Source organism: Gorilla gorilla, chromosome 7, assembly GCF_029281585.2.
Source record: "Gorilla gorilla gorilla isolate KB3781 chromosome 7, NHGRI_mGorGor1-v2.1_pri, whole genome shotgun sequence".
Lineage (NCBI taxonomy): Eukaryota > Metazoa > Chordata > Mammalia > Primates > Hominidae > Gorilla > Gorilla gorilla.
In genome coordinates this window covers 129,280,732-129,305,310 of record NC_073231.2, presented here as the reverse complement: position 1 = coordinate 129,305,310, position 24,579 = coordinate 129,280,732, and the positions used below count along the sequence as shown (strand labels likewise).

The window sequence follows — 24,579 nt, the reverse complement described above, 5'->3', positions numbered from 1 at the left end:
CATGGTGAACCCGTCTCTACTAAAAATATAAAATTAGCCAGGCATGGTGGCAGGTGCCTATAGTCCCAGCTACTCAGGAGGCTGAGGCAGGAAAATCACTTGAACCTGAGAGGCAGAGGTTGCAGTGAGCTGAGATCGTGCCACTGCACTCCAGCCTAGGTGACAAGAGCAAAACTCTGTTCCAAAAAAGAAAAAAAAAAAAAAAGCAACATAACACTTCACCTTTCGGTGTATGAAATATTCTCTTCCCCGCCAACACACACACAATCTCACCTGAGCCTTAAAATAATTCTCAGGTGAGGCAACGAAGGCCCAGAGAGGTTAAGTGACTTTCCCAAGGTCACACAGTATGTCACTAGCAAATGCAAAACTGTAACGGGGGCCAAGGACTTGAACTTATTTTTCCTGTATTCCAGGGGCAGGGACAAGATCTCCTCAGCTTCTGGCCCCAAGGAGGTCAAACATAGCTCTGCATCCTGTGGGCCTTGAGTGGGAACTGATTCAACCGTCACTTACGGCTGCAGAAACAGAGTGTGCCAGAACGGTGTGACTGTATTAACATCTTGCCCCACAATTTCCTTCCAATGTTCTTCCCAGAAATTGCTCTAAAACTCCAGGTCCCCATGGAAACCTCAGGAGAGATTGCCTATTGACTCTAAGTGAAGTTCTGCTATGACTGCTCCCTTGATAATAAATGGATGCAATTTTGTTTTTTGTTTTGTTTTGTTTTGTTTTTTTTGAGAGGGAGTTTCGCTCTGGTTGCCCAGGCTGGAGTGCGATGGTGCGATCTCAGCTCACCACAACCTCCACCTCCCGGGTTCAAGCAATTCTCCTGCCTCAGCCTCCCGAGTAGCTGGGATTACAGGCATGCGCCACTATGCCTGGCTAATTTTTTTGTATTTTTAGTAAAGACGGGGTTTCTCCATGTTGGTCGGGCTGGTCTCAAACGCCTGACCTCAGGTGATCCGCCCGCCTTGGCCTCCCAAAGTGTTGGGATTACAGGCATGAGCCACCGTGCCCAGCCTTTTAAAAATTTATTTATTTTTGTGTGTGGAGACCGAGTCTTGCTGTCACCCAGGCTGGAGTGCAATGGCTCGATCTTAGCTCACTGCAACCTCTGCCTCCCGGGTTCAAGAGATCCTCCTGCCTCAGTCTCCCAAGTAGCTGGGATTACAGGCATCTGCCATCATGCCCAGCTAATTTTCATATTTTTAGTAGAGACAGGGTTTCATGTTGGCCAGGCTGGTCTTGAACTCCTGACCTCAAGTGATCCACCCGCGTTGGCCTCCCAAAGTGCTGGGATTACAGGTGTCAGCCACTGCGCCTGACCAATAAATGGATGTTATTAAAAGCCTGGCCTGAACAGATACCTGCTGTAAAGCTCAGGGCCAAAGCCACATTCTCCCTGGACTGCCAGGGTAAAAGACATAGTTCATTCTCTGGTGCTAGGCTGCGTGGTCAGCTTGGAGCAAAGGGGAAAAGTGTACTGTGAGCTCCTGCTCTCAATATCAGACACTAGATAGACATGGTGCTTTCCATATCTGCGTTTGTGACAAGAGGCTGGAATGAGATGCCTGCCAAGAATGTGAGAGAACTAATTAAATAAATCCATGGTGTTCTTTGCTCTCTGCAAGTCATTCATAACGTGCTTTTCACACCAAAAGGTGGAAGAGTAGGGCTCGGAGTTAAGGCTGAAGGGACTGCAGACAAAACCGGTTTGAAAAAGGACAAGATCATCTAAAAAAGGAATAGAATCTAGTTAACGGGAATAATTCAAAGCACAAGACTTTAGCAGCAGTTTTCGAGCATTATCCTGAGATCCAGTGGAGTGGAGGACTTGATGTTCCAGACCCCTTTGGTGACAGGAGTTGTTCCTTTATTGAATACTTGAGGAATATTTGTTGAGTGCTTACTATAAGGTATCAGATACCAAGACACTGTATTACAGTGGAGAATAAGGCAGGGAGGACTCACAGTCCAATGGAGGGAGATAGAAAACAGACTTTTAGACCAGGTGTGGTGGCTCGTGCCTGTAATCCCAGCATTTTGGGAGGCTGAGGTGGGCGGACCAATTGAAGTCAAGAGTTCGAGACCAGACTGGCCAACATGATGAAACTCCGTCTCTAATAAAAATACAAAAATTAGCCAGGTGTGGTGGCACATGCCTATAATCCCAGCTACTTGGGAGGCTGAGACAGGAGAATCCTTTGAATCCAGGAGGCAGAGGCTGCAGTTAGTCAAGATCACGCCACTGCACCCCAGCCTGGGTGACGGAGTGAGACTCCATCTTAATTTAAAAAAAAGGAAAACAGACTTTTAAACAAATAAGTGTGCAAGATCATTTCAGTTAGTGATAACTGCTATGAAGAAAAAAGGGTACTGTCATGTTGACTGGGGCAGTCAGCTTTAGATACGTCACCAGGGAAGAATTACCAGACTCGGAGCTCAGACCTCAATGTCAGGCAGTGTCAGCCAACAGAAGATAAGGGAGAAAAAAAAGGGTCAGATCAGGGTAAACAGAATGTGAGGTCCCTGAGGAAGGAATGAGCTTGTCCTGCTCACCAAAAGAAACCTAATGGGGGAAGCAGGACAGGGAATGGGCCAGCAGTAGCAGAGCTGAAATCACAGAGACAGCCGTAATCCAGACCACACAGGGCCTGAGAGCCAGGGTAGAACAGTAGATTTAGCTTAAGGACATGCTGAGGCCATTGCAAAGTGGTGGTGGTTTGTTGTTTGAAAACGGGAATGAGATAGTCTGGTTTTTAACAGATCACTCTGTATGAAGGAGAAATGAAGCAGAAAGAAAAAATAAAGATCACTTTGGCTGCTTTGTGAAGAAAACACTGCAAAGTGGGAAGAGGTCAAGGAAAAAAAAGCAAAGAGTTATTGGAGTGATGCCTGAGGCTTCCCCATGACCTGGATGAAATATCCCTGAAAGTTATCCAGCTTTCTTTCCTCTCTGTCAATGCTGAAGAAGGGCTGCATGAACCAAGGGATGGATCGAGTCAAAGGGAGTGTCCTACAGAGTGAGAACTGAGGAGTGTTTGCCCTGCTTGAGAGACAGTGGCCCTGGAGGACAGACAGGTTTTGATGTCATGAGAGGTCTCCTTGGAGGGGCAGAAATGGGTAATTCGTTCTTCATAATGGAAGAATCAGCTGAGAACCTGGCAAACAGCAGTCTCCCCTGCTGACCCACATCCCCCTGCAGTACCACCCCCTTTCTCTGCCCCCTTCCCAAACCACTCTACTTCCTTCCTCCTGTTCCCTACTGAACCTACTGAAATTAGGCTGTCATCCCCATCACTCCACTGAAATTGCCCACAGACCTCCACACTGCCAAAACCAACGGTCATCCCAGTCCTCAACTTACTCAACTGATCAGCAACATCTGACAGAGCTGATCCCTCTCCCCTTCTAATACCACTTTCTCCTTTGGGCATCCTTGTTTTCTCCTCCTTCCTCCATGACCATTCCATCTGTGTTCCCATCTCCTAAGCCCTAAATAAAAGCTCCCTAGGCTAGGTCCCTGGACCTTTCCTCTATCCACACACATTCTCTCAATGATATCATAGAGGCCTGTACCTTTAAATGTCATCTATTAACAGATGTCTCCCAATTTGATATTCCTATCCTACATCTCTCCACTTGACTCTGGGACCCCTTTATCCAGCTCATACACACACACACACACACACACACGCACACACACACACACATATATATATATACACACACACACACACACACATATATACATATGGAGAGATAGAGAGAGAGAGAGAGAGAGAGAGAGAGAGAGAGAAAGCAGCGAGCCAGAGTCTCACTCTGTTGCCCAGGCTGGAGTGCAGTGACGTGATCTCAGGCTCACTACAACCTCCGCCTACCACACCCGGCTACCAACTCCTATTTGACAGCTCCTGTTAGACACCCAACTGGCACCTCAAATTTAACATGCCCCCAATAAAACTCCTGATCTTCCTCCCCAAAATTACTCCACCCACAATCTTCCCCAACTCAGTAAATAGCAACCAATCTTCCACACATTGTAGAAGTTCATTGTCTGTCTTCTCCACAAGAATGTAATATCCATGAGCGCAGGATTCACTGCTGAATCACCAGGGCAGTGATACAGCAACAGTAGAGGTCTTGAACTCCTGGCCTCAAGTGATCTGCCCACTTCAGCCTCCCAAAATGCTGGGATTATAGGCATGAGCCACCACACCCAGCCCTCCAGCTCTTTTAAATAAGCATCCTCCATGAAGAATTTCTGCAAATCATCAAGGTGTTAATTGCTATATGCTGAATGTACACAAGCCCCTACCAGTCTGAGAGTCCTGTGTAAATCATTTTCTCTATCAAATCCTGATGAAAAGGGGACTCAAAGAGAATCCAAACCACAGCCTGCAGGCTTCCTCATGCTTCTGCTTCACTACTGAGCCAGCCACTGGTCATGGTGTGTACTGCTTTCAACCACCAAAATACCAGACTCAGTCAGAACACTGCTGTCCACTGTTCTACGGAAAATCAGCAGCTACTTCCAAGGTTCCCACAGAGCCACATGGGGCCCCTAGTGACACAGTTCTTTCTTTCCTTCCCAGGAGACAGGGCTTTCAAGAGAGTAAGAAAGTAGGGGTAAGGGTGCACTGTGGCACATCTCTCATGGCACCTGCCATCAAGGAACACTCTAATGTATAATCATCTAGTCTGGTCCTCTCAGCCAGATATCATCTTCACTTACATTGATTTTCTCTCAGGGACCTGTTCATGTTTTTCTCTCCTCTAGCAAAGACATCTTTGAGGACCTCTAGCCCACGGGACAAGCCTATACACGTCTGAACCCTAAATGAGAACACAGACCATTTGGCTTCTTTCCCACAAGGCTCCTGAACCTCATGCAAAACAACAGGACTGGATAGACGTCTGTGTTCAGGGTTTGTGAACATTCTGGGAGGGGCAGTAATTCCACAAAAACTGTGGGACACTAAGGGGGCAGTCTGCGCAAGGACACAGAGGCTTACCCCACAAATTCTTTTTATTCTTTTTCGACCGAGTCTCACTCGTCGCCCAGGCTGGAGTGCAGTGGTGCAATCTTGGCTCACTGCAACCTCCACCTTCCGGGTTCAAGCAATATCTCAAATGATACTCAAGCCTCCCAAGTAACTGGGATTACAGGCATGCGCCACCATACCTGGCTAATTTTTGTATTTTGGGGAGAGATGGGGTTTCACCCTGTTAGCCAGGCTGGTCTCGAACTCCTGACCTCAAGTGATCCACCCGCCTTGGCCTTCCAAAGTGCTGGGATTACAGGCGTGAGCCACCGTACCTGGCCTGGAACACCACAAATTCTTATTTCTGACCCAGCTAAAAATATCGTTACATGCTTGAATGGGCACTGAATTATTTAGGGAGGACTAAACAGCCAAATCAAAACTCACCAAGAATTCTGTGACTTAAAAAATACATAAGTTTGTCTCCTATGAAAGAGTTCCACAATATACTATTTAGGCAGGCATGCAACTCGGCTCCACAGTTATCAGGAATCCAGGCTGATGGTGGCTCTTCTGCCTTTGATAAGTAGCTTCCGAGGTCACTCCAGTCATCACCATTTCATCTGGTAAGAAAGTAGGCAAAGGTGTGAAGGAGTGGGCAGGAGTTTCACAGGTCAGTCATGTAAGTGGCACACACACTTCCTCTTATATTCAGCTGGTCACATGGCCACACTGGCTGCAAAGGAGAATGGGAAATGTAGTCCATGGCAGAGCAGCCACACACCAGTCACAGCTCTATTGCTGTAGAACAAGGGACAGCAAACTACAGCCCAAGGGCCAAATCTACCAGCTCTTGGTTTTGCAAAGTTGTTTTTTGTTTTTTGTTATTTTTTTCTGCCATATACAAACATATTTTTATATGAAATTATATAAAATACAGAAAGAGGCACAATGAATGTATGCAGTTAGAAAGCAGGATGGTGGTTACCCTTAGGGAGTAAGGAGGTGATCAGAAAGCAGCATGAAGCTTCTCAGGTGCTTTTTTTCCTTAATTTGAATTCTGGCTCTACTACTCACTGGCTAGTGACTTGGTGAGCTACACGAAAACCTCTCTCTGCATCAGTTTCCTCATCTGTAAAACAGGGATTAAAAATAGTGCCGACCCCATCAGATTATCAGAAAATTGCCTGGCATACAATGACTTCTAGATAATACACAATGAGCTCTATTAGTTAGTTTCTCTAGACAGTTACATTCTTAAAACCAGGGTGATTATCAAAAAGGACATTAGATTTATCCATCACATTGTGTATTTTTTAAAAAAGAACACGTTCATATATTAATTATAAATAAAAATTAATCTTGTAATATGAACATTAAGCAAAAACAAGCACTGCTCTTTAGTTGTGCATCTGAGCCTAAGATTAGGTTTTATTATAAAAATGTAAGTATAATTTTTTTTAATAGTAAGCAACTCAAGCCTAGCAAAAATACTACTTCTATTGCTACTCAGTGAAAAAGCATATTTATATATTTAAAAAGTACAAGGACACCTAGACAGAAAAGTAAACTTAGAATGAGGTTTCTGATAATGAAGGTTATTGTTCTTCCTCTCTATAGACAGACAGACGGAATATTCAAGCAGACAATGAACAGGGCACAGATGATAACAGAACCCTGACCCCCAGCTCGGCGGCGATCAGCATGGAGAGATCAGGACGTGGTCAAAACTTGCAGGCTTCCCCCATGTTGTTGTTGTTCTTACTTTCAACGTGGAACCAGACAGAGAAAACCAAACATACTCCTCCAACCAATCACTTAGGATGTCCAGCTTCTAGTTGGAAAAAGAAATCCGTTTTTCCTTAACTTCCTAAGTTCATAGTTGGAGCAGAGTCTGTTGCGGAGGCTGTAAGTCCAAGATCAGGGCTGAGCAGATTATGTTGTCTGGTGAGGACTTGGTCTTTGCTTTGAAGATGGCACTGATACGGCTCTGATCAGTGGAGGAGCACCAGGGCTTGTCTTGCGCGAATTGGATAAAACAACACAGACACAGCTGGAGTGGTTTTAAGGAGCAGAGTGTTTAAAAGGCAAGAAAGAAGAGAGAAGAAAGAAGGAAAAAGCTCTCCTGTACAGACACAGAGGGAGGAGGGCTCCAAAGACAAGAAAGGAGACCCAGGTTTTGCAAAGTTTTATTGGAGTTCAGCCACACCTATTCATTTACATATTGTCTGTGGCTGCTGTTTTTGGCTACAAAGGCAGAGTTGAGTAGTTGTGGCAGAGGCCTTATGGCCTGCAAAGTCTAACATTTACTGTTTGGCCATTTACAGAAAACATTTGCCAACTCCTGCTCTAGAAAAAGAAGAGAATGGGGCCAGTTGCAGTGGCTGATGCCTGTAATCCCAGCACTTTGGGAGGCTGAGGTGGGGGGAATCACTTGAGGCCAGAGTTTGAGACCAGCCTGGCCAACATGGTGAACCTCTGTCTCTACTATAATAAACACACACACACACACACAAAATTAGCCAGGTGTGGTAGCGCACCTGTAATCCCAGCTACTCAGGAGGCTGAGACACGAGAATCGCTTGAACCTGGGAGGCGGAGGTTGCAGTGAGCTGAGATCGTGCCATTGCACTCCAGTCTGGGTGACAGAGTGAGACTCTGTCTGGAAAAAAAGAAAGGAAAGGAAAGGAAAAAGGAAAAAGGAAAAGGTAAGAAAAGAGAATGGATTTGGTGGGACAACCAGCAGCCTACGGTTTCAAAATTCATCTTGGGGTCGGGCGAGGTGGCTCACGCCTGTAATCCCAGCACTTTGGGAGGCCAAAGTGGGTGGATTACTTGAGGTCAGGAGTTCGAGACTAGCCTGGCCAACATGGTAAAATCCCATCTCTACTAAAAATACAAAAATTAGCCAGGTGTAGCGGCACATGCCTGTAATCCCAGAAACTCAGGAAGCGGAGGCAGGAGAGTCACTTAAATCTGGGATGTGGAAGTTGCAGTGAGCCAAGATTGTGCCACTGCACTCTAGCCTGGGAAACAGAGCAAGACTGCATCTCAAACAAAAAGAAGCAAACAAACAAAATTCTACTTTAGTCCCCTGCTTTTCTTGAAATATCTTCTTTCCAAACAGAAAATCTTCTCACACATGTTGAATATTAAGAGAAAGAAATCTGACCTCAAAAGAAAAATTGTCTTAGTTTGGGTTCAAAAAAAAAAAAGAAAAAACTTTAAATAGAAAAATTAAGCACAGAGAGACATAAATAACAGTTCCTAAGCCCGATAAACAACTCTGAAGAAAAATCTTGTAAGAAAACCTATCTTTCAGTTAAAAATGACAGAAATCCAGCTCGTACAAGCTGGAGAAAAAGGAATCCACTGGCTCATAGAACCAGGAACCACAGGCCAGGCGCGGTGGCTCACACCTGTAATCTCAGCACTTTCAGAGGCCGAGGTGGGCAGACTGCTTGAGTCCCGGAGTTCAAGACCAGCCTGAGCAATGTGGCAAAAACCCATCTCTACTAAAAATATAAAAATTAGCTGGGCACTGTGGCACGCCTGTAGTCCCAGCTACCCAGAAGGCTGAGGTGGGAGGATCGCTTGAGCCTGGGAGGTGGAGGTTGCAGTAAGCAGAGATCACACCAGTGCTCTCCAGCCTCGGTGACAGAGCAAGACAGTCTCAAAAACAAAAAAGGTGGGCTTGGCTTCAAGCACAGATCAATCTGATACAGAGCAGGCAAGCCCCAAAGTAGGGCTGAGCCCATAAGAATTCTTGGCTTTGCCCAGGAAAGAATTCAAGGGCAAGCTGAAGGTAAAAGAAAACAGCTTGAAAGAAGCGGTAGTGTTACAACCCTGTGACTGCTCCTGCAGAGCAGGTTTACCCTGTAGGCAGACAGGAGCAGCTCCGGGCAGTTTGGCAGTCACATTTATACCTACTTTTAATAACATGCAAATTTGGCCGGGTGCGGTGGCTCATGCCTGTAATCCCAGCACATTGGGAGGCGGAGCCAGGCAGATCACCTGAGGTCAGGAGTTTGACACCAGCCTAGTAAGCATGGCAAAACCCCATCTCTATTAAAAATACAAAAATTAGCTGGGCATGGTGGTACACGCCTGTAATCCCAGCTACTCGGGAGGCTGAGGCATGAGAATCGCTTGAATCTGGGAGGCAGAGGTTGCAGTGAGCCGAGATCATGCCACTGCACTCCAGCCTGGGCGACAGAGTGAGACTTTGTCTCAAAATAAATAAGTAAATAAAAATAACATGCAGATAAAAGGACAGTTTATGCAGAAATTTCTAGGGAAGGGGGCCGGGCGCGGTGGCTCATGCCTGTAATCCCAGTACTTCAGGAGGCGAAAGCGGGCAGATCACCTGAGGTCAGGAGTTCAAGACCAGCCTGGCCAACGTGGTAAAACCCCGTCTCTACTAAAATACAAAAATTCGCCGGGCATGGTGGCGCACACCTGTAATCCCAGCTACTCAGGAGGCTGAGGCACGAGAATCACTTGAACCTGGGAGGTGGAGGTTACAGTGAGCTGAGATCGTGCCACTGCACTCCAGCCTGGGTGACAGAGCAAGACTCTGTCTCTAAATAAATAAATGGTTACATTTGAACCCTCCATAGCATAAGGTGGAGGATTAGCATTAAATGTCAGTTTCTTTTTTTTTTTTTTTTCTGAGATGGAGTCTTGCTCTGTCACCCAGGCTGGAGTGCAGCAGCATGATCTCAGCTCACTGCAACTTCCACCTCCCAGGTTCAAGCAATTCTGCCTCAGCCTCCCAAGTAGCTGGCACTACAGGCGCCCGCCACCACACCCAGCTAATTTTTGTATTTTTAGTAAAGACAAGGTTTCACCATGTTGGCCAAGCTGGTCTCAAACTCCTGACCTCATGATCCGCCCACCTAGGCCTCCCAAAGTGCTGAGATTACACGCATGAGCCACCATGCCCAGCTGATAGTTTCTTAATAAGTAGAAAGCTCATCTAAGAACAAAAGGTCAGACATCCTTGCTATAAGAAGTTGTTCATTTTTAAAGCAGAATCATGAAAACATGAGAGCTGGTACTATATGCCAATGTAATGCCAAACATCTTTCATTTGGAATGATATGATTAAAGCCAAATAACCAAGATGTCTTCCAGAAGGCACATGTAATAAATATTTTTTAAAGCCCTGGTTCTCATCTACAATTGAGGCATATTTAGGTATTTCAGATCATCAAGGGTGACACAAAAATCTTCAAAACAAAACTAATGTTAAATCGATTTTATTTAAAGCCATAAATAAATAAGCCAATTAATGCTCAAGTCTGAGAGGGCTGCAGTCTTTTTAACAATACCATAGTCCAAAAAGACTAATACTTATTGCTGATTCAGCTCACAATATTACCCCCTTCCAGACAATAGCACATTCAAATGTTCAAGAAAACATTTTATGGGCACCTTTTATGGGCATGTGAGATTCACAGAGCAATGGGCCATGGCCCTGCCCTCAAGGAACTTACAATGTAGCTGGAGAGACACAAAACATCCAGAACAGACACGAGGGGCTGGCTCTACCTCCACACCTCTATCTGAACAAAAAACGATTACTGGCTTAAGTCCTCGTGTTTTAACACATGAGCCACAGGAATATCTTAGCAACTACGCACTTTATCAAGTTTCAATTTGACATGTCAAAACAAAAGTTTTTATGTTGTTCATTTATATTTGTATTCACTCAGATTTCCACTCAATCAAATTAAAAGAGAAAGACATAATTCCAAGCCAACTGTACCATAATGTTTGCTGTCCTCGATGAAAGGATAGCTTGTTCATGTCCTAGAATTTCTCCACAGTTCCACATCTTGAGGCCAAGTTCAACAGTTTTTACTGCCAAACCAATGTGTAAATTCGGATAGTGTGTAGACAGCGCCCCATCCTACCTTGGGATCCATACTGATGAAATCGTTCAGGTTCATTTTGGAATCTAAAAAAAATATGAAAAAAGAATGTCCGCTGAAAACACAATTTTGGTTTAACAGCAATAAAACAATGCAGAAGACCAAAAGTAGGTAAAATTATTCAAATGGATAAGGGCTCAATGTCACTTCTGTGGTTTTCTGGCCTTGAATGTATAACTTCAATGCAATCACGACAAAACACACACACCCAAACTGAGGGAAACAGAATATCAGTGAAGAGGGGACTACACAGAGAGTCAGAGCTCCAAAGATCAGCAGAGGGGACCCCCTGAGTCTTTGGCTAAGTACTGATCTTCTCTTCTATAGAATGAAACTTCATGAGGCCAGGGAAAGAAGCACCAAGAAAGGGTGGGTCTAATAATCCCCAGAACTTTCACAGGGCTAGAAATAATTCATGTCACCACCAGCCAGAGTGGAGAGAACTCGTAACATGCAGCGTTCAGTAGCATCCTCAGAAGGGTCATGTCAGAGTAGGGGGGCTAAATTAGCCCTCGATGAAAGGCTGCTCTGAGCCAAGCATGGTGGCTCACACCTGTAATCCCAGCACTTTGGGAGGCCGAGGTGGGCAGATCACTTGAAGTCAGAAGTTAAAAGAGAACAGCCTGGCCAACATGGTAAAACCCCATCTCTACTAAAAATACAAAAATTAGCTGGGTATGGTGGCACACCTCTCTAATCCCAGCTACTTAGGAGGCTGAGACAGGAGAATTGTTTGAACCTGGGAGTTGGAGGGTGTAATGAGCCAAGATCACGCCACTTCACTCCAGCCTGGGCAACAAAGCAAGGCTTTGTCTAAAAAAAAAAAAAAAAAGAAGAAAGAAACGCTACTCTCAACCTTTACTCAGAAAGATTAAAAGCAGCCAGGCGTGGTGGCTCACGCCTATAATCCCAGCACTTTGGGAAGCTAAGAGGGGTGGATCACTTGAGGTCAGGAGTTCGAGACCAGCCTGGCCAACGTGGTGAAACCCCGTCTCTACTAAAAATACAAAAACTAGCCAGGTGTGGTAGTGGGTGCCTAGAATCCAAGCTACTTGGGAGGCTGAGGCAGGAGAATCGCTTGAACCCAGGAGACAGAGGTTGTAGCAAGCCAAGATTGTGCCACTGCACTCCAGCCTGGGCAACAGAGCAAGACTCCGTCTCAAAAAAAAAAAAAAAAAGGAGTTAATCCTGGCCAGCGTGGTGGCTCATGCCTATAATCTCAGTATTTTGGGAGGCCAAGGTAGGAGAAATATACTGAGACCCTACCTTGACTAAAAAAAAAAAAAAGAGTCAATTCCATAACTAAATCCAACATACCCAATAAGGCATGTATCTAAAACATGCATTAATTTAAAGTCTGTTTTCTTTTTTTTGAGACAGAGTCTCCCTCTGTCACCCAGGCTAGAGTGCAGTGGTGCAATTTTGGCTCATTGCGACCTCCACCTCCCAGATTCAAGTGATTCTCCTGCCTCAGCCTCCTGAGTAGCTGGGATTACAGGCGTGCACCACCACGCCTGGCTAATTTTTGGTTAATATGGGCCGGGCACAGTAGCTCACCCCTGTAATACCAGCACTTTGGGAGGCCAAGGCGTAAGGATCACCTAAGGCCAGGAGTTCAAGACCAGCCTGGCCCACATGGCAAAACCTCATGTCTACTAAAAATATAAAAACCAACCAGGTGTGGCCGGCGCGGTGGCTCACGCCTGTAATCCCAGCACTTTGGGAGGCCAAGGCGGGCAGATCACGAGGTCAGGAGATCGAGACCATCCTGGCTAACACGGTAAGACCCCATCTCTACTAAAAATACAAAAAAAAATTTAGCCGGGCGTGGTGGTGGGCGCCTGTAGTCCCAGCTACTCAGGAGGCTGAGGCAGGAGAATGGCATGAACCCGGGAGGCGGAGCTTGCAGTGAGCCGACATCGCACCACTGCACTCCAGCGTGGGTGACAGAGTGAGACTCTGTCTCAAAAAAAAAAAAAAAACAACTAGCCAGGTGTGATGGTGCATGCCTGTAATCCCAACTAATCCAGAGGCTGAGGCATGAAAATTGCTTGAACTCGGGAGATGGAGGTTGCAGTGAGCTGGGATCCTGCCACTGCACTCCAGCCTAGGCAACAAGAGTCTCAACAAAAAAAAAAAAGAAAGAAAGAAAACTGGGCTGGCAGTGCTCACCTCGGCAGCCCATATAGTAATTGGGCTGGCAAAAGCCCAGCACAAAACAGCATCCAATGACTAGTAGTCATTGAAACAAAAGGAATTGCCCCAGTTGGACCAGGGCTGACAAGGGGTTCACTAAATGCCTGCTATGCACTAGGTTCTGTCTTAGGTGCTCACATCTCAAGGGGAAACAGGTAGCTGCTAAAGGCACACTGTGGCCAGACCAGGACCTGTAGAGCAGGTTGCCATAGATGCTAAGGCAGACCCCTCAAGCCCTCTCCTTACCAGGGAGCTTCCCCAGTTCTCACACTGAGGCCAGGAAGCAGCTCTGTGTGCTGATAAGCAATTCCAATATAAATTTTTTAAATTATGAGAGCTTTTCACAGAAAGCCTCAAAAATCAGAGTTTGAACCCTCTCTTAGTGTTCAGTCCCCTCAAATATGCCAAATGCATTTTTTACTTTCTTCCTTGTTAAACTATTTTTTTCTTTTTCTTTTTTTTTTTTTTTTGAGATGGAATCTCGCTCTTGTCACTCAGGCTGGAGTGCAGTGGTGCGATCTTGGCTCACTGCAACCTCTGCCTCCCGGTTCAAGCAATTACCCGGTTCAAGCAATTCTCCTGTCTCAGTCTCCCAAGGAGCTGGGACTTCAGGCACACACCACCACACCCGGCTAATTTTTGTATTTTTAGTAGAGATGGAGTTTCACCACATTGGTCAGGCTAGTCTCGCACTCCTGACCTCAGGTGGTCCACCCACCTCAGCCTCCCAAAGTGCTGGGATTACAGGCATGAGCCACCACGCTCAGACCCTTGTTGAAGTACTAACACTACTGCCCTATTTTTCTGACATGCTGCAGAGCTCATAGAGCACTTTCACACAGACTGTATTATCCAGGTGTTGGGATGATCTCACCCCTAAGTGGGAATGTTGTGAATTACTTACAAACGTAAATAATGCTTCAAACTCATATGAATGCCAAACAATAGTAATAGGGTGAGGGACCCTTTATCTTCTTAAATGTCAGGAAATTATCAACTGGATTGATGCCTAAAAGCACATAAATGAGACAAGTGGTACAATAAAACCTGCTAGCGCTCACCTCCCTCTAATGCAGATTTTATTATATAGCCAAAGTGACATTTCACACATCATAAGGATGCAATGGGGATTTCTTTCACCATAGCACAAAACCCTACCATGGCAAGGTGCTACTAGTCCCACTGTTAAATGACACAAGCATGCGAGTATCCTGATGTTCAGTGTCCCTGCAGTAGCTACATCCAATAATCCAGCAGTTTGCAGGTGCCCTGGTTCTGATCCTTAACACCCTTCCTCTCCCACATGTTCTTATGCCTTCCAGTCCTATTCTCTGTGCCTTCATTTCTGAATCTAATACACACACAGAAGTAGTATTTCCTATGACCTCCTTATCATTCATGGAATTTTTTGTTTTTTGTTTTTTTTTTTTTTGAGATGGAGTCTCACTCTGTCACCCAGGCTGGAATGCAGTGGCCCGATCTCAGCTCACTGCAAGCTCTGCCTCCCAGGTTCGCACCATTCTCCTGCCTCAGCCTCCCTAGTAGCTGGGACTACAGGTGCCTGTCACCACACCTGGCTAATTTTTTGTATTTTTAGTAGAGACAGGGTTTCACCGTGTTAGCCAGGATGGTCTCTATCTCCTGACCTCATGATCCGCCCGCCTCGGCCTCCCAAAGTGCTGGGATTCATTCATGGAGTTTTATTCAAAGAACGACCTGACTTTTGTCCTCCGTTAAGGAAAAATGCTGATGTGTATGTGATCAATCAGAACCCCCTCTGAGAAGGCATCTTGGCTCACCTCCAGTCTCAATGCAGGGATATGGCGGCGGAGGCTCTCTCCAATTCCCACTGGAGTCTTTCATGTGAGATCGGTCAGAAGCAAAGTTCTTCAAATATGAATCTGCACGGATCACTCTAAATTTCCTGCAGAAAAATCAATATATACACTCACATTAGGGAGACGTCACGTTTGAAATTCTAACTCCATTTTTATATGGACTCATTTCCTATGACATGCACAAAACTACTCATGCATTTCTGTATGGTTAGTAATACAGGCAACTTTACTACCTATTAGAGAAGCATAGGAAATGATCAACTAAAACCCGAAACAGAAAGGCAAAGGCACAAAAATATATCTGGTTGCCTCGATTTACTTGATTTGTGTATCAAGGGCAACAGGCATGATTTTCTGATGCTGCCCTCACAGCCCTCTCAATGGTGACAGCACGAGGTATCCCCACAAAAACAAAAACAATATAAGAAAAATCCCCAACCTGCTTGAAATTAAATGTTTGAGATCTCATCACACAAAATTTTAAAAGAATGACAACATTTCATATGATAGATAACTTTTAAAGCTTTAAAACATTTTGAATCTCCTGTGTTGCAAATACATCATTCTTAAACATCAACTCAATGGTGATGCCAGACGAGATCTTTACAAAACAATTGTCAAAAAAAAAAAAAAGAACCTCTGTGGAATCGTCAAATTCTTACTTCAGAAAATAAGTAAATCCATCTTGAATGTCCTCACCTCCTAAACTGTGGGTGAATGTCATCATCAGACTTAAAGGCATCTTCTACGTAAGTGTCAAAGAGGCAGGGAAATGGCAAGACAGTATCGAGATCATAAATAAAGCTCTGTCCTCCACTTGAAACATGAAGCAAAACAACATGGTAATCCTAGAAGTAAAAGTTGCTGAAGTTAACCAAGTTACTTCATAATGATGAAATCCCAGTATTCAGACACATACCTTACCACTAAAAAGGATATAGGACTGCTACAGCCCTCCTTATAATAGCAAAATAGAATAAAGCAAACACAACACCCTGAAAACATGAAAACAGACTAAATGTCCACAGATACGGAAATGGTTAAATAATGGAAATGTTCATAGTCATTAAATGCACATCCTCTGAAACTGCAATTTTACTTCTAGGAAACTTTTTTTTTTTTTTTTTTGAGATGGAGTCTTACTCTCGTCAGCCAGGTTGGAGTGCAGTGGCATGATCTCAGCTCACTGCAACCTCCACCTGCCGGCTTCAAGCAATTCTCTTGCCTCAGCCTCCCGAGTAGCTGGGATTACAAGCGCGCACCACGATGCCCAGCTAATTTTTTGTATTTTTAGTAGAGATAGGGTTTCATCATGCTGGCAAGGCTGGTCTTGAACCCCTGACCTCAGGCGATCCACCCGCCTCAGTCTCCAAAAGTGCTAGGATTACAGGCGTGAGCCACGGTGCCTGGCCCTACCTATTTTTTTTTATTGAGACAAGAGTCTTGCTCTATCACCCAGGCTGGAGTGCAGTGGCATAATCTCAGCTCACTGCAACCTCCGCCTCCTGGGTTCAAGCGATTCTCCTGCCTCAGCCTCCTGAGTAGCTGGGACTACAGACACCCGCCACCACGCCCAGCTAATTTTTGTATTTTTAGTAGAGATGGTATTTCACCATGTTGGCCAGGCTGGTCTCCAACTTCTGGCCTCAAGTGATCCCCCCGCCTCAGCCTCCCAAAGTCCTGGAATTACAGGTGTGAGCCACAGTGCCGGCCCCACCTGCTATTTGTTAAAAGCTATCTGTATATAAAGACATACGTGCGCATTCAGAAGTACATTTGCATGCATGTGAATGCAGAGGAAAACGTCTGCAAGGATCTGCTCCAAACTAATAACAAAGGAGGCTTCTGGGGGTCAGCCTGGAGAGGAGAAGGAGGACTTTAATTTCTAGTTTGGAACCACTTTTGCAATTAAAAGAAAGGAAAAACTATTTTTTAAAAAAAGAAGTTAGCCAAGCTTTCATCTGTAGCCACTAAGGGAGAAAGAAAAAGACAGCTTTTCCCACACAGCTCTGTCACAGTGCGGATGTTAATTCTCACCCTCACTCTCAGACTCAAGGTACTGCCCAACACCAGCGATGAGCTGAAAGGGATTTCAGGGAGGTGATCAAGGGACATGAGCAATGTGGTGCTCTGAGTTCTTCCAAAGAAAAACGCTCTCATAGAGAACAGCACTGTGAAATCAAAGCAACCTAGCAACATTAGTAATACCATCTTATATTTCTACAATATCTTAGAGTTTAAAAGGCACTTTCTCAAATATCATTCTACTTGAGCCCTGTATAAATCCTATGAGGTAAGAACAATACTTAAGACTAGGGATGCTGTGCCTTTAAAAGCCTGAGTGCTGCCTTTGGCTCTAAGTCTATCTTAGCAAAACAGAAAGATTCAAAAATGAACGCCTATTCTCTGGACTTCCCCAGATACATCCTATCCTCCATGCCCCCAAACAGTCCACCACTGCCTCCCATTGGGTCTGCTCATGTCATTCCCCTCCATCTGCAGCAACCTTCTCTACCTCTTTCCACCACACAAGCTCCAGCTAAAGGCTTTCTTCCCACGAATCAATTTTTTGTCTTCTCCCACCCCCTGCCAGAATCTCTGCCTTACCCAAATTCTGTTTCTCTCTTAACACCTTCTAATTCATATTACAGGTTTGTTGTTGTTGTTGTTTTGAGACAGTCTCTCTCTGTCACCCAGGCTGGAGCACAGTGGCACGATCCCGGCTCACTGCAACCTCTGCTTCCGGGGTTCGAGTGATTTTCCCACCTCAGCCTCCCGAGTAGCTGGGATTACAGGCGCGCCACCACACCCAGCTAATTTTTGTATTTTTAGTAGAGATGGGGTTTCACCATGTTGACCAGGCTGGTCTCGAACTCCTGGCCTCAAGTGATCTCCTTGCCTCTGCCTCCCAAAGTGCTGGGATTATGGGTGTGAGCCACTGTGCCCAGTCCCATATCAGTTTTTTTGAACCACACACTCTCTATTCTATGTGAAAGACTGTGCTGCTGAACTGCAGATGCAAAGATGAAAAAGATAAGTTCTCACCTTCAAGAAGTTCCCAGAGAAGTGAACGGGAACCAGGTAAACTGCTGCAGGATATTGTGGAGGACAGAGAACATCAGAGGCAGGAGAGCAATGCAGGCAGGAGAGCAATGCAGGCAGGAGCAGGTAAGCGCCTGGTTCCAATCTCAGCCCCTCCCCTCGGCAACCTCAGTCTGCTCTTTTATAAAATGGAGATAACTGGAGTATCTAACTCAAGGGTGTCCAATCTTTTGGCTTCCCTGGGCCACATTGGAAGAAGAATTGTCTTGGGCCACACATAAAATACACTAACACTAACGATAGCTGATAAGCTAAAAAAAAAAAAAAAAAAAAAAAAATCACAAAAAAATTTCATAATGTTTTAAGAAAGTTTACAAATTTGTGTTGGGCTGCATTTTAAGCTGTCTTGGGCCACATGCAGCCCATAGGCTGCAGGTTAGACAAGCTTGGTCTACCTCATAGTGCTGCTAGAAGCATTAGTGTGTAAATGATCAACCCTTTTAAAAGACAACCAAAGGCTGGGCATGGTAGCTCATGCTTGTAATCCCAGCACTTTGGGAGACGGAGGCAGGTGGATCACATGAGGTCAGGAGTTCGAGACCAGCCTGGCCAACACAGTGAGACCCCCGTCTCTACTAAAAATACAACAATGAGCCGGGCGTGGTGGCATGCACCTGCAGCCCCAGCTACTCAGGAGGCTGAGGCACGAGAATCACTTGAACCCAGGAGACAGAGGTTGCCCTGAGCTAAGATCATGCCACTGCACTCCAGCCTGGGCAACAGAGTAAGAATCTGTCTCAAAAACAAATAAATAAATAAAAATAAAAAATTAAAGCCAACCAAGAAAGGAAGAGAACAGGAGCCCAATGGCCAAAGAGAATTTCACAGAGGAAAGGACCCCATTGCAGAATCTTGCCTGATGGGGACAGCTTTCCAGAAAGAAGGTACAACTTGTGAAAAGGCATACACAATGACTATTCACAACTCTCTAGTAAGTTCAGGTCCACATTCCTATACACTAGGCAGTTGAAGGACTGCAAAGGAAAAGAGTCGGCCCAAAATTGCCTTCATGGCACAGATGAGGAGCCAAGGAATGCAGGCTTGAGCAGCGGCCTCACTCTCTGAGTTGGGTCAGTGTCTGCCCAGCTGCCAGGAAAAGACTGATTGTGCTAGGAGTGGGGATGTCACCTACAGATGCCACCATCTGCTCCATGTTATTTGGTCTAAGATAGAAGCACTATAGGCATATTTTCTTTCAACTTTTTGTTTTGAAATTATTATAGGAGGACAGGCACAGTGGCTCACGCCTATACTCCCAGCAATTTGGGAGGCCGAGGCGGGCGGATCACTTGAGGTCAGGAGTTCGAGACCAGCCTGGCCAACATGGCGAAATCCCATCTCTACTAAAAATTAAAAAATTAGCCAGGCGTGTGCCACATGCCTGTAATTCCAGCTACTCGGGAGGCTGAGGCAGAGGAATTGCTTAAACCTTGGGGGTCAGAGTTTGCAGTGAGCTGAGATCACACCACTGCACTCCAGCCTAGGTGACAGAGTGAGACTCCATCTCAAAAAAAAATACATAAATAAAATTTAAAAAAAGAAATTATTATAGGAATGATTCTTTTTTTGAGATGAAGTCTCACTGTATCGCCCAGGATGGAGTGCAGTGGTATGATCTCGGCTCACTGTAACCTCTGCTTCCCAGGTTCAAGCAATTCTCCTGCCTCAGGCACCCAAGTAGCTGGGACTACAAGCGCCCGCCACCACGCTAATTTTTGTATTTTTAATAGAGACAGGGTTTCACCATGTTGATCAGGCTGGTCTCGAACTCCTGACCTCATGGGATCTGCCTTCCTCTGCCTCCCAAAGTGCTGGGATTACAGGTGTGAGCCACCACGCCCAACCTGAAATTATTATAGGAATGATTTTAAATGGCTAATGTGGTAGATATATTTGTGATGTCATAGACTTTTATCCATTTAGCATGGGAAGGGACTTTGGCAATATGTAGTCTGGCTACACATTAGAATTATCCAGAGACTGCGTTAACAATGTAGTTTTCTGATTTAGTAAATCTAGAAAGGGGTTCAGGATTTAGTGTTCTCGAATTTTACTCACTACTACTCACTGGTGTCTCTGCTCACTCAGCGAGGCCTACCCATGCCCTACAACAGGACAGCAGCGAGGCAAAGCAAAACCTGCCAGAGGGTGTGCGGAGACTTCTTGCAACAGGATTCCCGACCTTGAGCTGCCATGAGATATGTAAGGGAGACATGGCTACAGGTCCTTCCCCTCCAAGTTTCCCTAGGATGGGGAGTAAGACCACGACTCAAAATCAGCTAAGCTGTTCAGCAACAGGGATGATTTCTCGTGCACACGGACCATCTATAACAGGGGTTAGGTACCACTCACTGCTAACAGTAACTGCCAACACTTCCTGAGTACCAGTAGCAGACACCAGGAAGATGCTTCCTGTGCATTATCTCATTTAAGCCTCACGACCCCACTGACCAGGGGGAGACACTGAAGACAGAGGGTAAATAACCTAACTGGATCCCACAGCTGACCAATGAGAGGCCTGGGACTTAAAGCCAGTATGCCTAACTCCAGAGCCTGTGCTCCTAACCCTAGAGCTGAGGGGCTTGGGCTTTCATGCAAGAGCAGCTTTCATGCAAGATCACCTGATGGCAATGAAACTGAGAACGTCCACTCTGTGAGGTCAGGGATTTTAATCTGTTTTAGCCTGGCATATAAAACACACTCAATATATACATGTTAAATAAATGAGCAAAGCCAATCAAATGATACATAATTTTAAATAAATACCCAGAAACTAGGAGTTTGTTACAATTCATCAGTGTTGTTTTCCTTTTACTTTGCTTTCGTGTTTATTAGCATAAAAACTAACTATTTTTTTTTTTTGATATGGAGTTTCATTCTTTTTGCCCAGGCTGGAATGCAATGGCGTGACCTCAGCTCACTGCAACCTCTGCCTCCCGGGTTCAAGCAATTCTCCTGCCTCAGCCTCCTGAGTAGCTGGGATCACAGGCACACGCCATCACACCCAGCTAATTTTTGTATTTTAGTAGAGACGGGGTTTTACCATGTTGACCAGACTGGTCTCAAACTCCTCACCTCAGGTAATCCACCCACCTCGGCCTCCCAAAGTTCTGGGATTATAGGCATGAGCCACCGTGCCCAACCCTGGCCTCCATTCTTTAGGGGAATGGGTTAAGGTGACATGTAGATGTGTACTAAAAAGGACCCAGGTGTGAGACCCAGTTCTGCCACTGACCATGCCACTCTGAGCTACTCAGTTTGCTCTTCTGTGTTTATTTCTTCCCTGAAAAATAAAGGGGTGGGAGTAGATCTGTATTTTTCAAATGCCAGTCATGTTCACCTAGGAGTTCATCAAGAACACTAACTCCTGAACCCCTCTCTAGATTTACTAAATCAGAAAACTACATTATTTATTTATTGAGACAGGGTCTCTCTCTGTCACCCAAGCTGGAGTACAGTGGTGCAATCTCAGCTCGCTGCAGCCTCCACCTCCCGGGTTCAAGCAATTCTCCTGCCTCAACCTCCCGAGTAGCTGGGACTACAGGTACGTGCCACCAGGCTCAGTTAATCTTTGTATTTTTTTTAGTAGAGATGGAGTTTTGCCATGTTGGCCAGACTGGCCTCAAACTCCTGGCCTCAAGTGATCCACCTACCTCAGCCTCTCAAAGTGCTGGAATTACAGGCATGAGCCACTGTGCCCGGCCTGATATTTGTATTATTATTAGAGATGGTGTTTCACCATGTTGGCCAGGCTGGTCTTGAACTCCTGGCCTCAAGTGATCCGTCCGCCTTGGCCTCCCAAACTGCTGGGATTACAGGTGTGAGCCACCGCGCCCAGCTGAAAACTACATTTTTAACAGTCTCCAGATAATTCTAATGTGTAGCCAAAGTTCCTTCCTGTGCTAAATGGTAAGAGTCTAGATCACAAATATATCCACCATTTAAAATCATTCCTATAATAATTTCAAAACAAAAAGTTAAAAGAAAATATGCCTACAGTGTTTCTACCTTAGATCAAATAACATCTATTCTCAAAAGGTCAATTTATTGATAATTACCGTAGCCTTTCTCTACTGCTTAGGTCACTTCTGCTTTACCAAAACATACAGAACACTAAGGGGTTACAAGTCATAATGCATCAATACTCTCTGTATTAACTGTCTTACCCAGATCACAGGTCCATCTCCAGGTCTCGCCTGTTGTTTCCAGATAGGTATCTACAAAATACAATACATTTTGTAGGCCATACCTTCAGTTAAACCACTACTAAATTATTTTCCTTTTTTTTTTTTTGAGGCGGGATTTTTTTTTTTTTTTTTTTTCTTTGAGACAGAATCCTGCTCTGTCACCCAGGCTGGAGTGCAGTGGCACAATCTGGGCTTACTGCAACCTCCGCCTCCCAGGTTCAAGCGATTCTCCTGCCTCAGTTTCCCAAGTAGCTGGGATTACAGGCGTGTGCCACCACACCCAGCTGATTTTTTATTTTTATTTTTTGATAAAGGGTTTTGACACAGGGTTTCATCATGTTGGCCAGGCTGGTCTTGAACTCCTGATCTCAAGTGATCTGCCCACCTCAGCCTCCCAAAGTGCTGGGATTATAGGCGTGAGCCACCGCACCTGGCCAAGACAGGATCTTGTGATGCTGCCCTGGCTGGAGTGCAGTGGCTACTCACAGGTGCCATCATAGTATACTGCAGCCTGAACTCTTGGCTTCAAGAGATCTGCCCGCCTCAGCCGCCTCACAAGTAGCTGGGACTACAGGCACGTGTCACTGTACCTGGCTACTACTAAATTATTTAAAGCAATACATACATGAGAAATAAAATATTTTTAAGCATGCAAAAATCAAGGTGAAGGAATGAATGAAGAGGAAGAAATCAAAATCCTTCTAAGTATCCCCAACAATGAAAGCTCTCAAGAGCACAAGTTCTTGTATGATGGTCTTCGGAGAGTGAAAAGGGATCTGAACTAGGAATCAGAAGTCCTGGCAGGTATCAAATCTTGCTCTCCCATTTAATTATTCATAGGGCCACCCTAAGTCTTAATTTCCTCATCTATAAAATGAAGAAAGTCGTCCAAACCTTGCCTGCTTCACAGGGCTTCCATTGGGATCAAATGAGATGATGCCTGCAAATGTGTTTTACAAAATATGAAGGGCTTACTTTTTCTAATTCTTCATGTAAGTTGACTGTAGTTCTATTTAAACTCCAGAGACAAATCCTTACTTTAAAACTGAGAGTATGCGTCTCTAAGCAATTTTTAAAAAGTCTACATCTTCCATCTTGAATTTTAAAAAAGAAAAAAAAATGGCCAGGCACAGTGGCTCATAACTGTAATCCCAGCACATTGGGAGGCCAAGGCAGACAGGTCACCTGAGGTCAGGAGTTTGAGACCAGACTGGCCAACATGGAGAAAGCCTGTCTCTACTGAAAATACAAAAATTAGCCAGGCATCATGGTGGGACACCTGTAGTCCCAGCTACTTGGGAGCCTGAGGCACAAAAATCACTTGAACCTGGGAGGCAGAGGTTGCAGTGAGCCGAGATCACACCATTGTGCTATAGCCTGGGCAATAGAGTGAGACTCCGTACCAAAAAAGAAAAGAAACAAACAAACAAACAAACAAACAAACAGGTCTACATTGATACCTAAAGAAAAGGGACTTTATCTGTGTAGACCATCACATATTTCCTTACCTAAAGTAAGGGACTAAGCTGGGCATGGTGGCTCACACCTGTACTCCCAGCACTTTGGGGGGCTGAGGTGGGAGGATCACTTGAGGCCAGGAGTTCGAGACCAGCCTGGCCAACATAGCAAAACCCCATCTCTACTAAAAAATACAAAAATTAGCTGGGCGTGGTGGCACATGCCTGTAGTCTCAGCTACTCGGGAGGCTGAGGCAGGAGAATCGCTTGAACCTGGGAGGTGGAGCTTGCAGTGAGCCAAGAATCACGCCACTGCACTCCAGCCTGGGTGACAGAAGGGACTCAACTCTTCTAACTCAATCGTGCCTTGTAAGGAAAAAAATCTCATTCAAAAGCAAGCTTTTAAATGTTGCTGTATTTAATAAAGCACACTTCAGAAGAGTACTACACCCATGCTATATTTAGCTTCTTTTTTTTTTAATTTAGCTTCTAATGTCATCCTAAATCTCTTGTTTTCTTTCTGCAATCACTCACCAACTTACCATCTTCCTCTCATTAGATATGAAGACAGCATAACATTCTTCTAAAGGATACTGGTCATGGTTTTTGATGTATTCACAGAGCTTCCAAATATTTTCTTCACTGAAATAAAATAATTGTTTAATCAAGATTAGAGAACATTCTATGTGTCTTTTAAATTTGAACAAAATACTGATGATGACATCAAAAAGTTGGAAAAGACCTTAAACACCATGTCATCCAACAACTGGCTAATGTCTGAATCTCCTCTAAAACATCCCAACAAGCTGGTATTCAACCTATACTGTGTGTAAACCCCTCTCCACACAGAGCTGATTACCTCCCCTAGCAATGCT

The 24,579-nt window shown here is 45.0% G+C and overlaps 1 protein-coding gene across 13 annotated transcripts in view; it reads right to left on the bottom strand.

Annotated features, from left to right (window-relative positions):
• NTAQ1 (N-terminal glutamine amidase 1) overlaps nt 1–24,579 on the bottom strand; it is a 46,183-nt gene that overhangs the window by 10,513 nt on the left and 11,091 nt on the right. For 4 of the 13 annotated variants that reach the window (XR_008667841.2, XR_010135039.1, XR_008667842.2 and 1 more), the window contains exons 2-8: nt 24,247–24,346; nt 22,227–22,277; nt 15,658–15,806; nt 14,920–15,044; nt 10,759–10,950; nt 5,977–6,120; nt 5,436–5,611 (exon numbers count right to left, since the gene is read on the bottom strand). Coding sequence is in view for 5 of the 13 variants with exons in the window: in XM_031014132.3 (XP_030869992.2) it covers nt 10,841–10,950; nt 14,920–15,044; nt 15,658–15,806; nt 22,227–22,277; nt 24,247–24,346 (535 nt within the window). In the remaining 8 variants the exon portion in view is untranslated. Of the gene's footprint in view, nt 1–5,435; nt 5,612–5,976; nt 6,121–10,233; nt 10,951–14,024; nt 14,130–14,919; nt 15,045–15,657; nt 15,807–16,714; nt 16,816–18,003; nt 18,048–22,226; nt 22,278–24,246; nt 24,347–24,579 lie in introns of those variants that run through there. The other 9 variants (XR_010135040.1, XR_010135041.1, XR_010135038.1 and 6 more) reach the window with 6 other exon arrangements.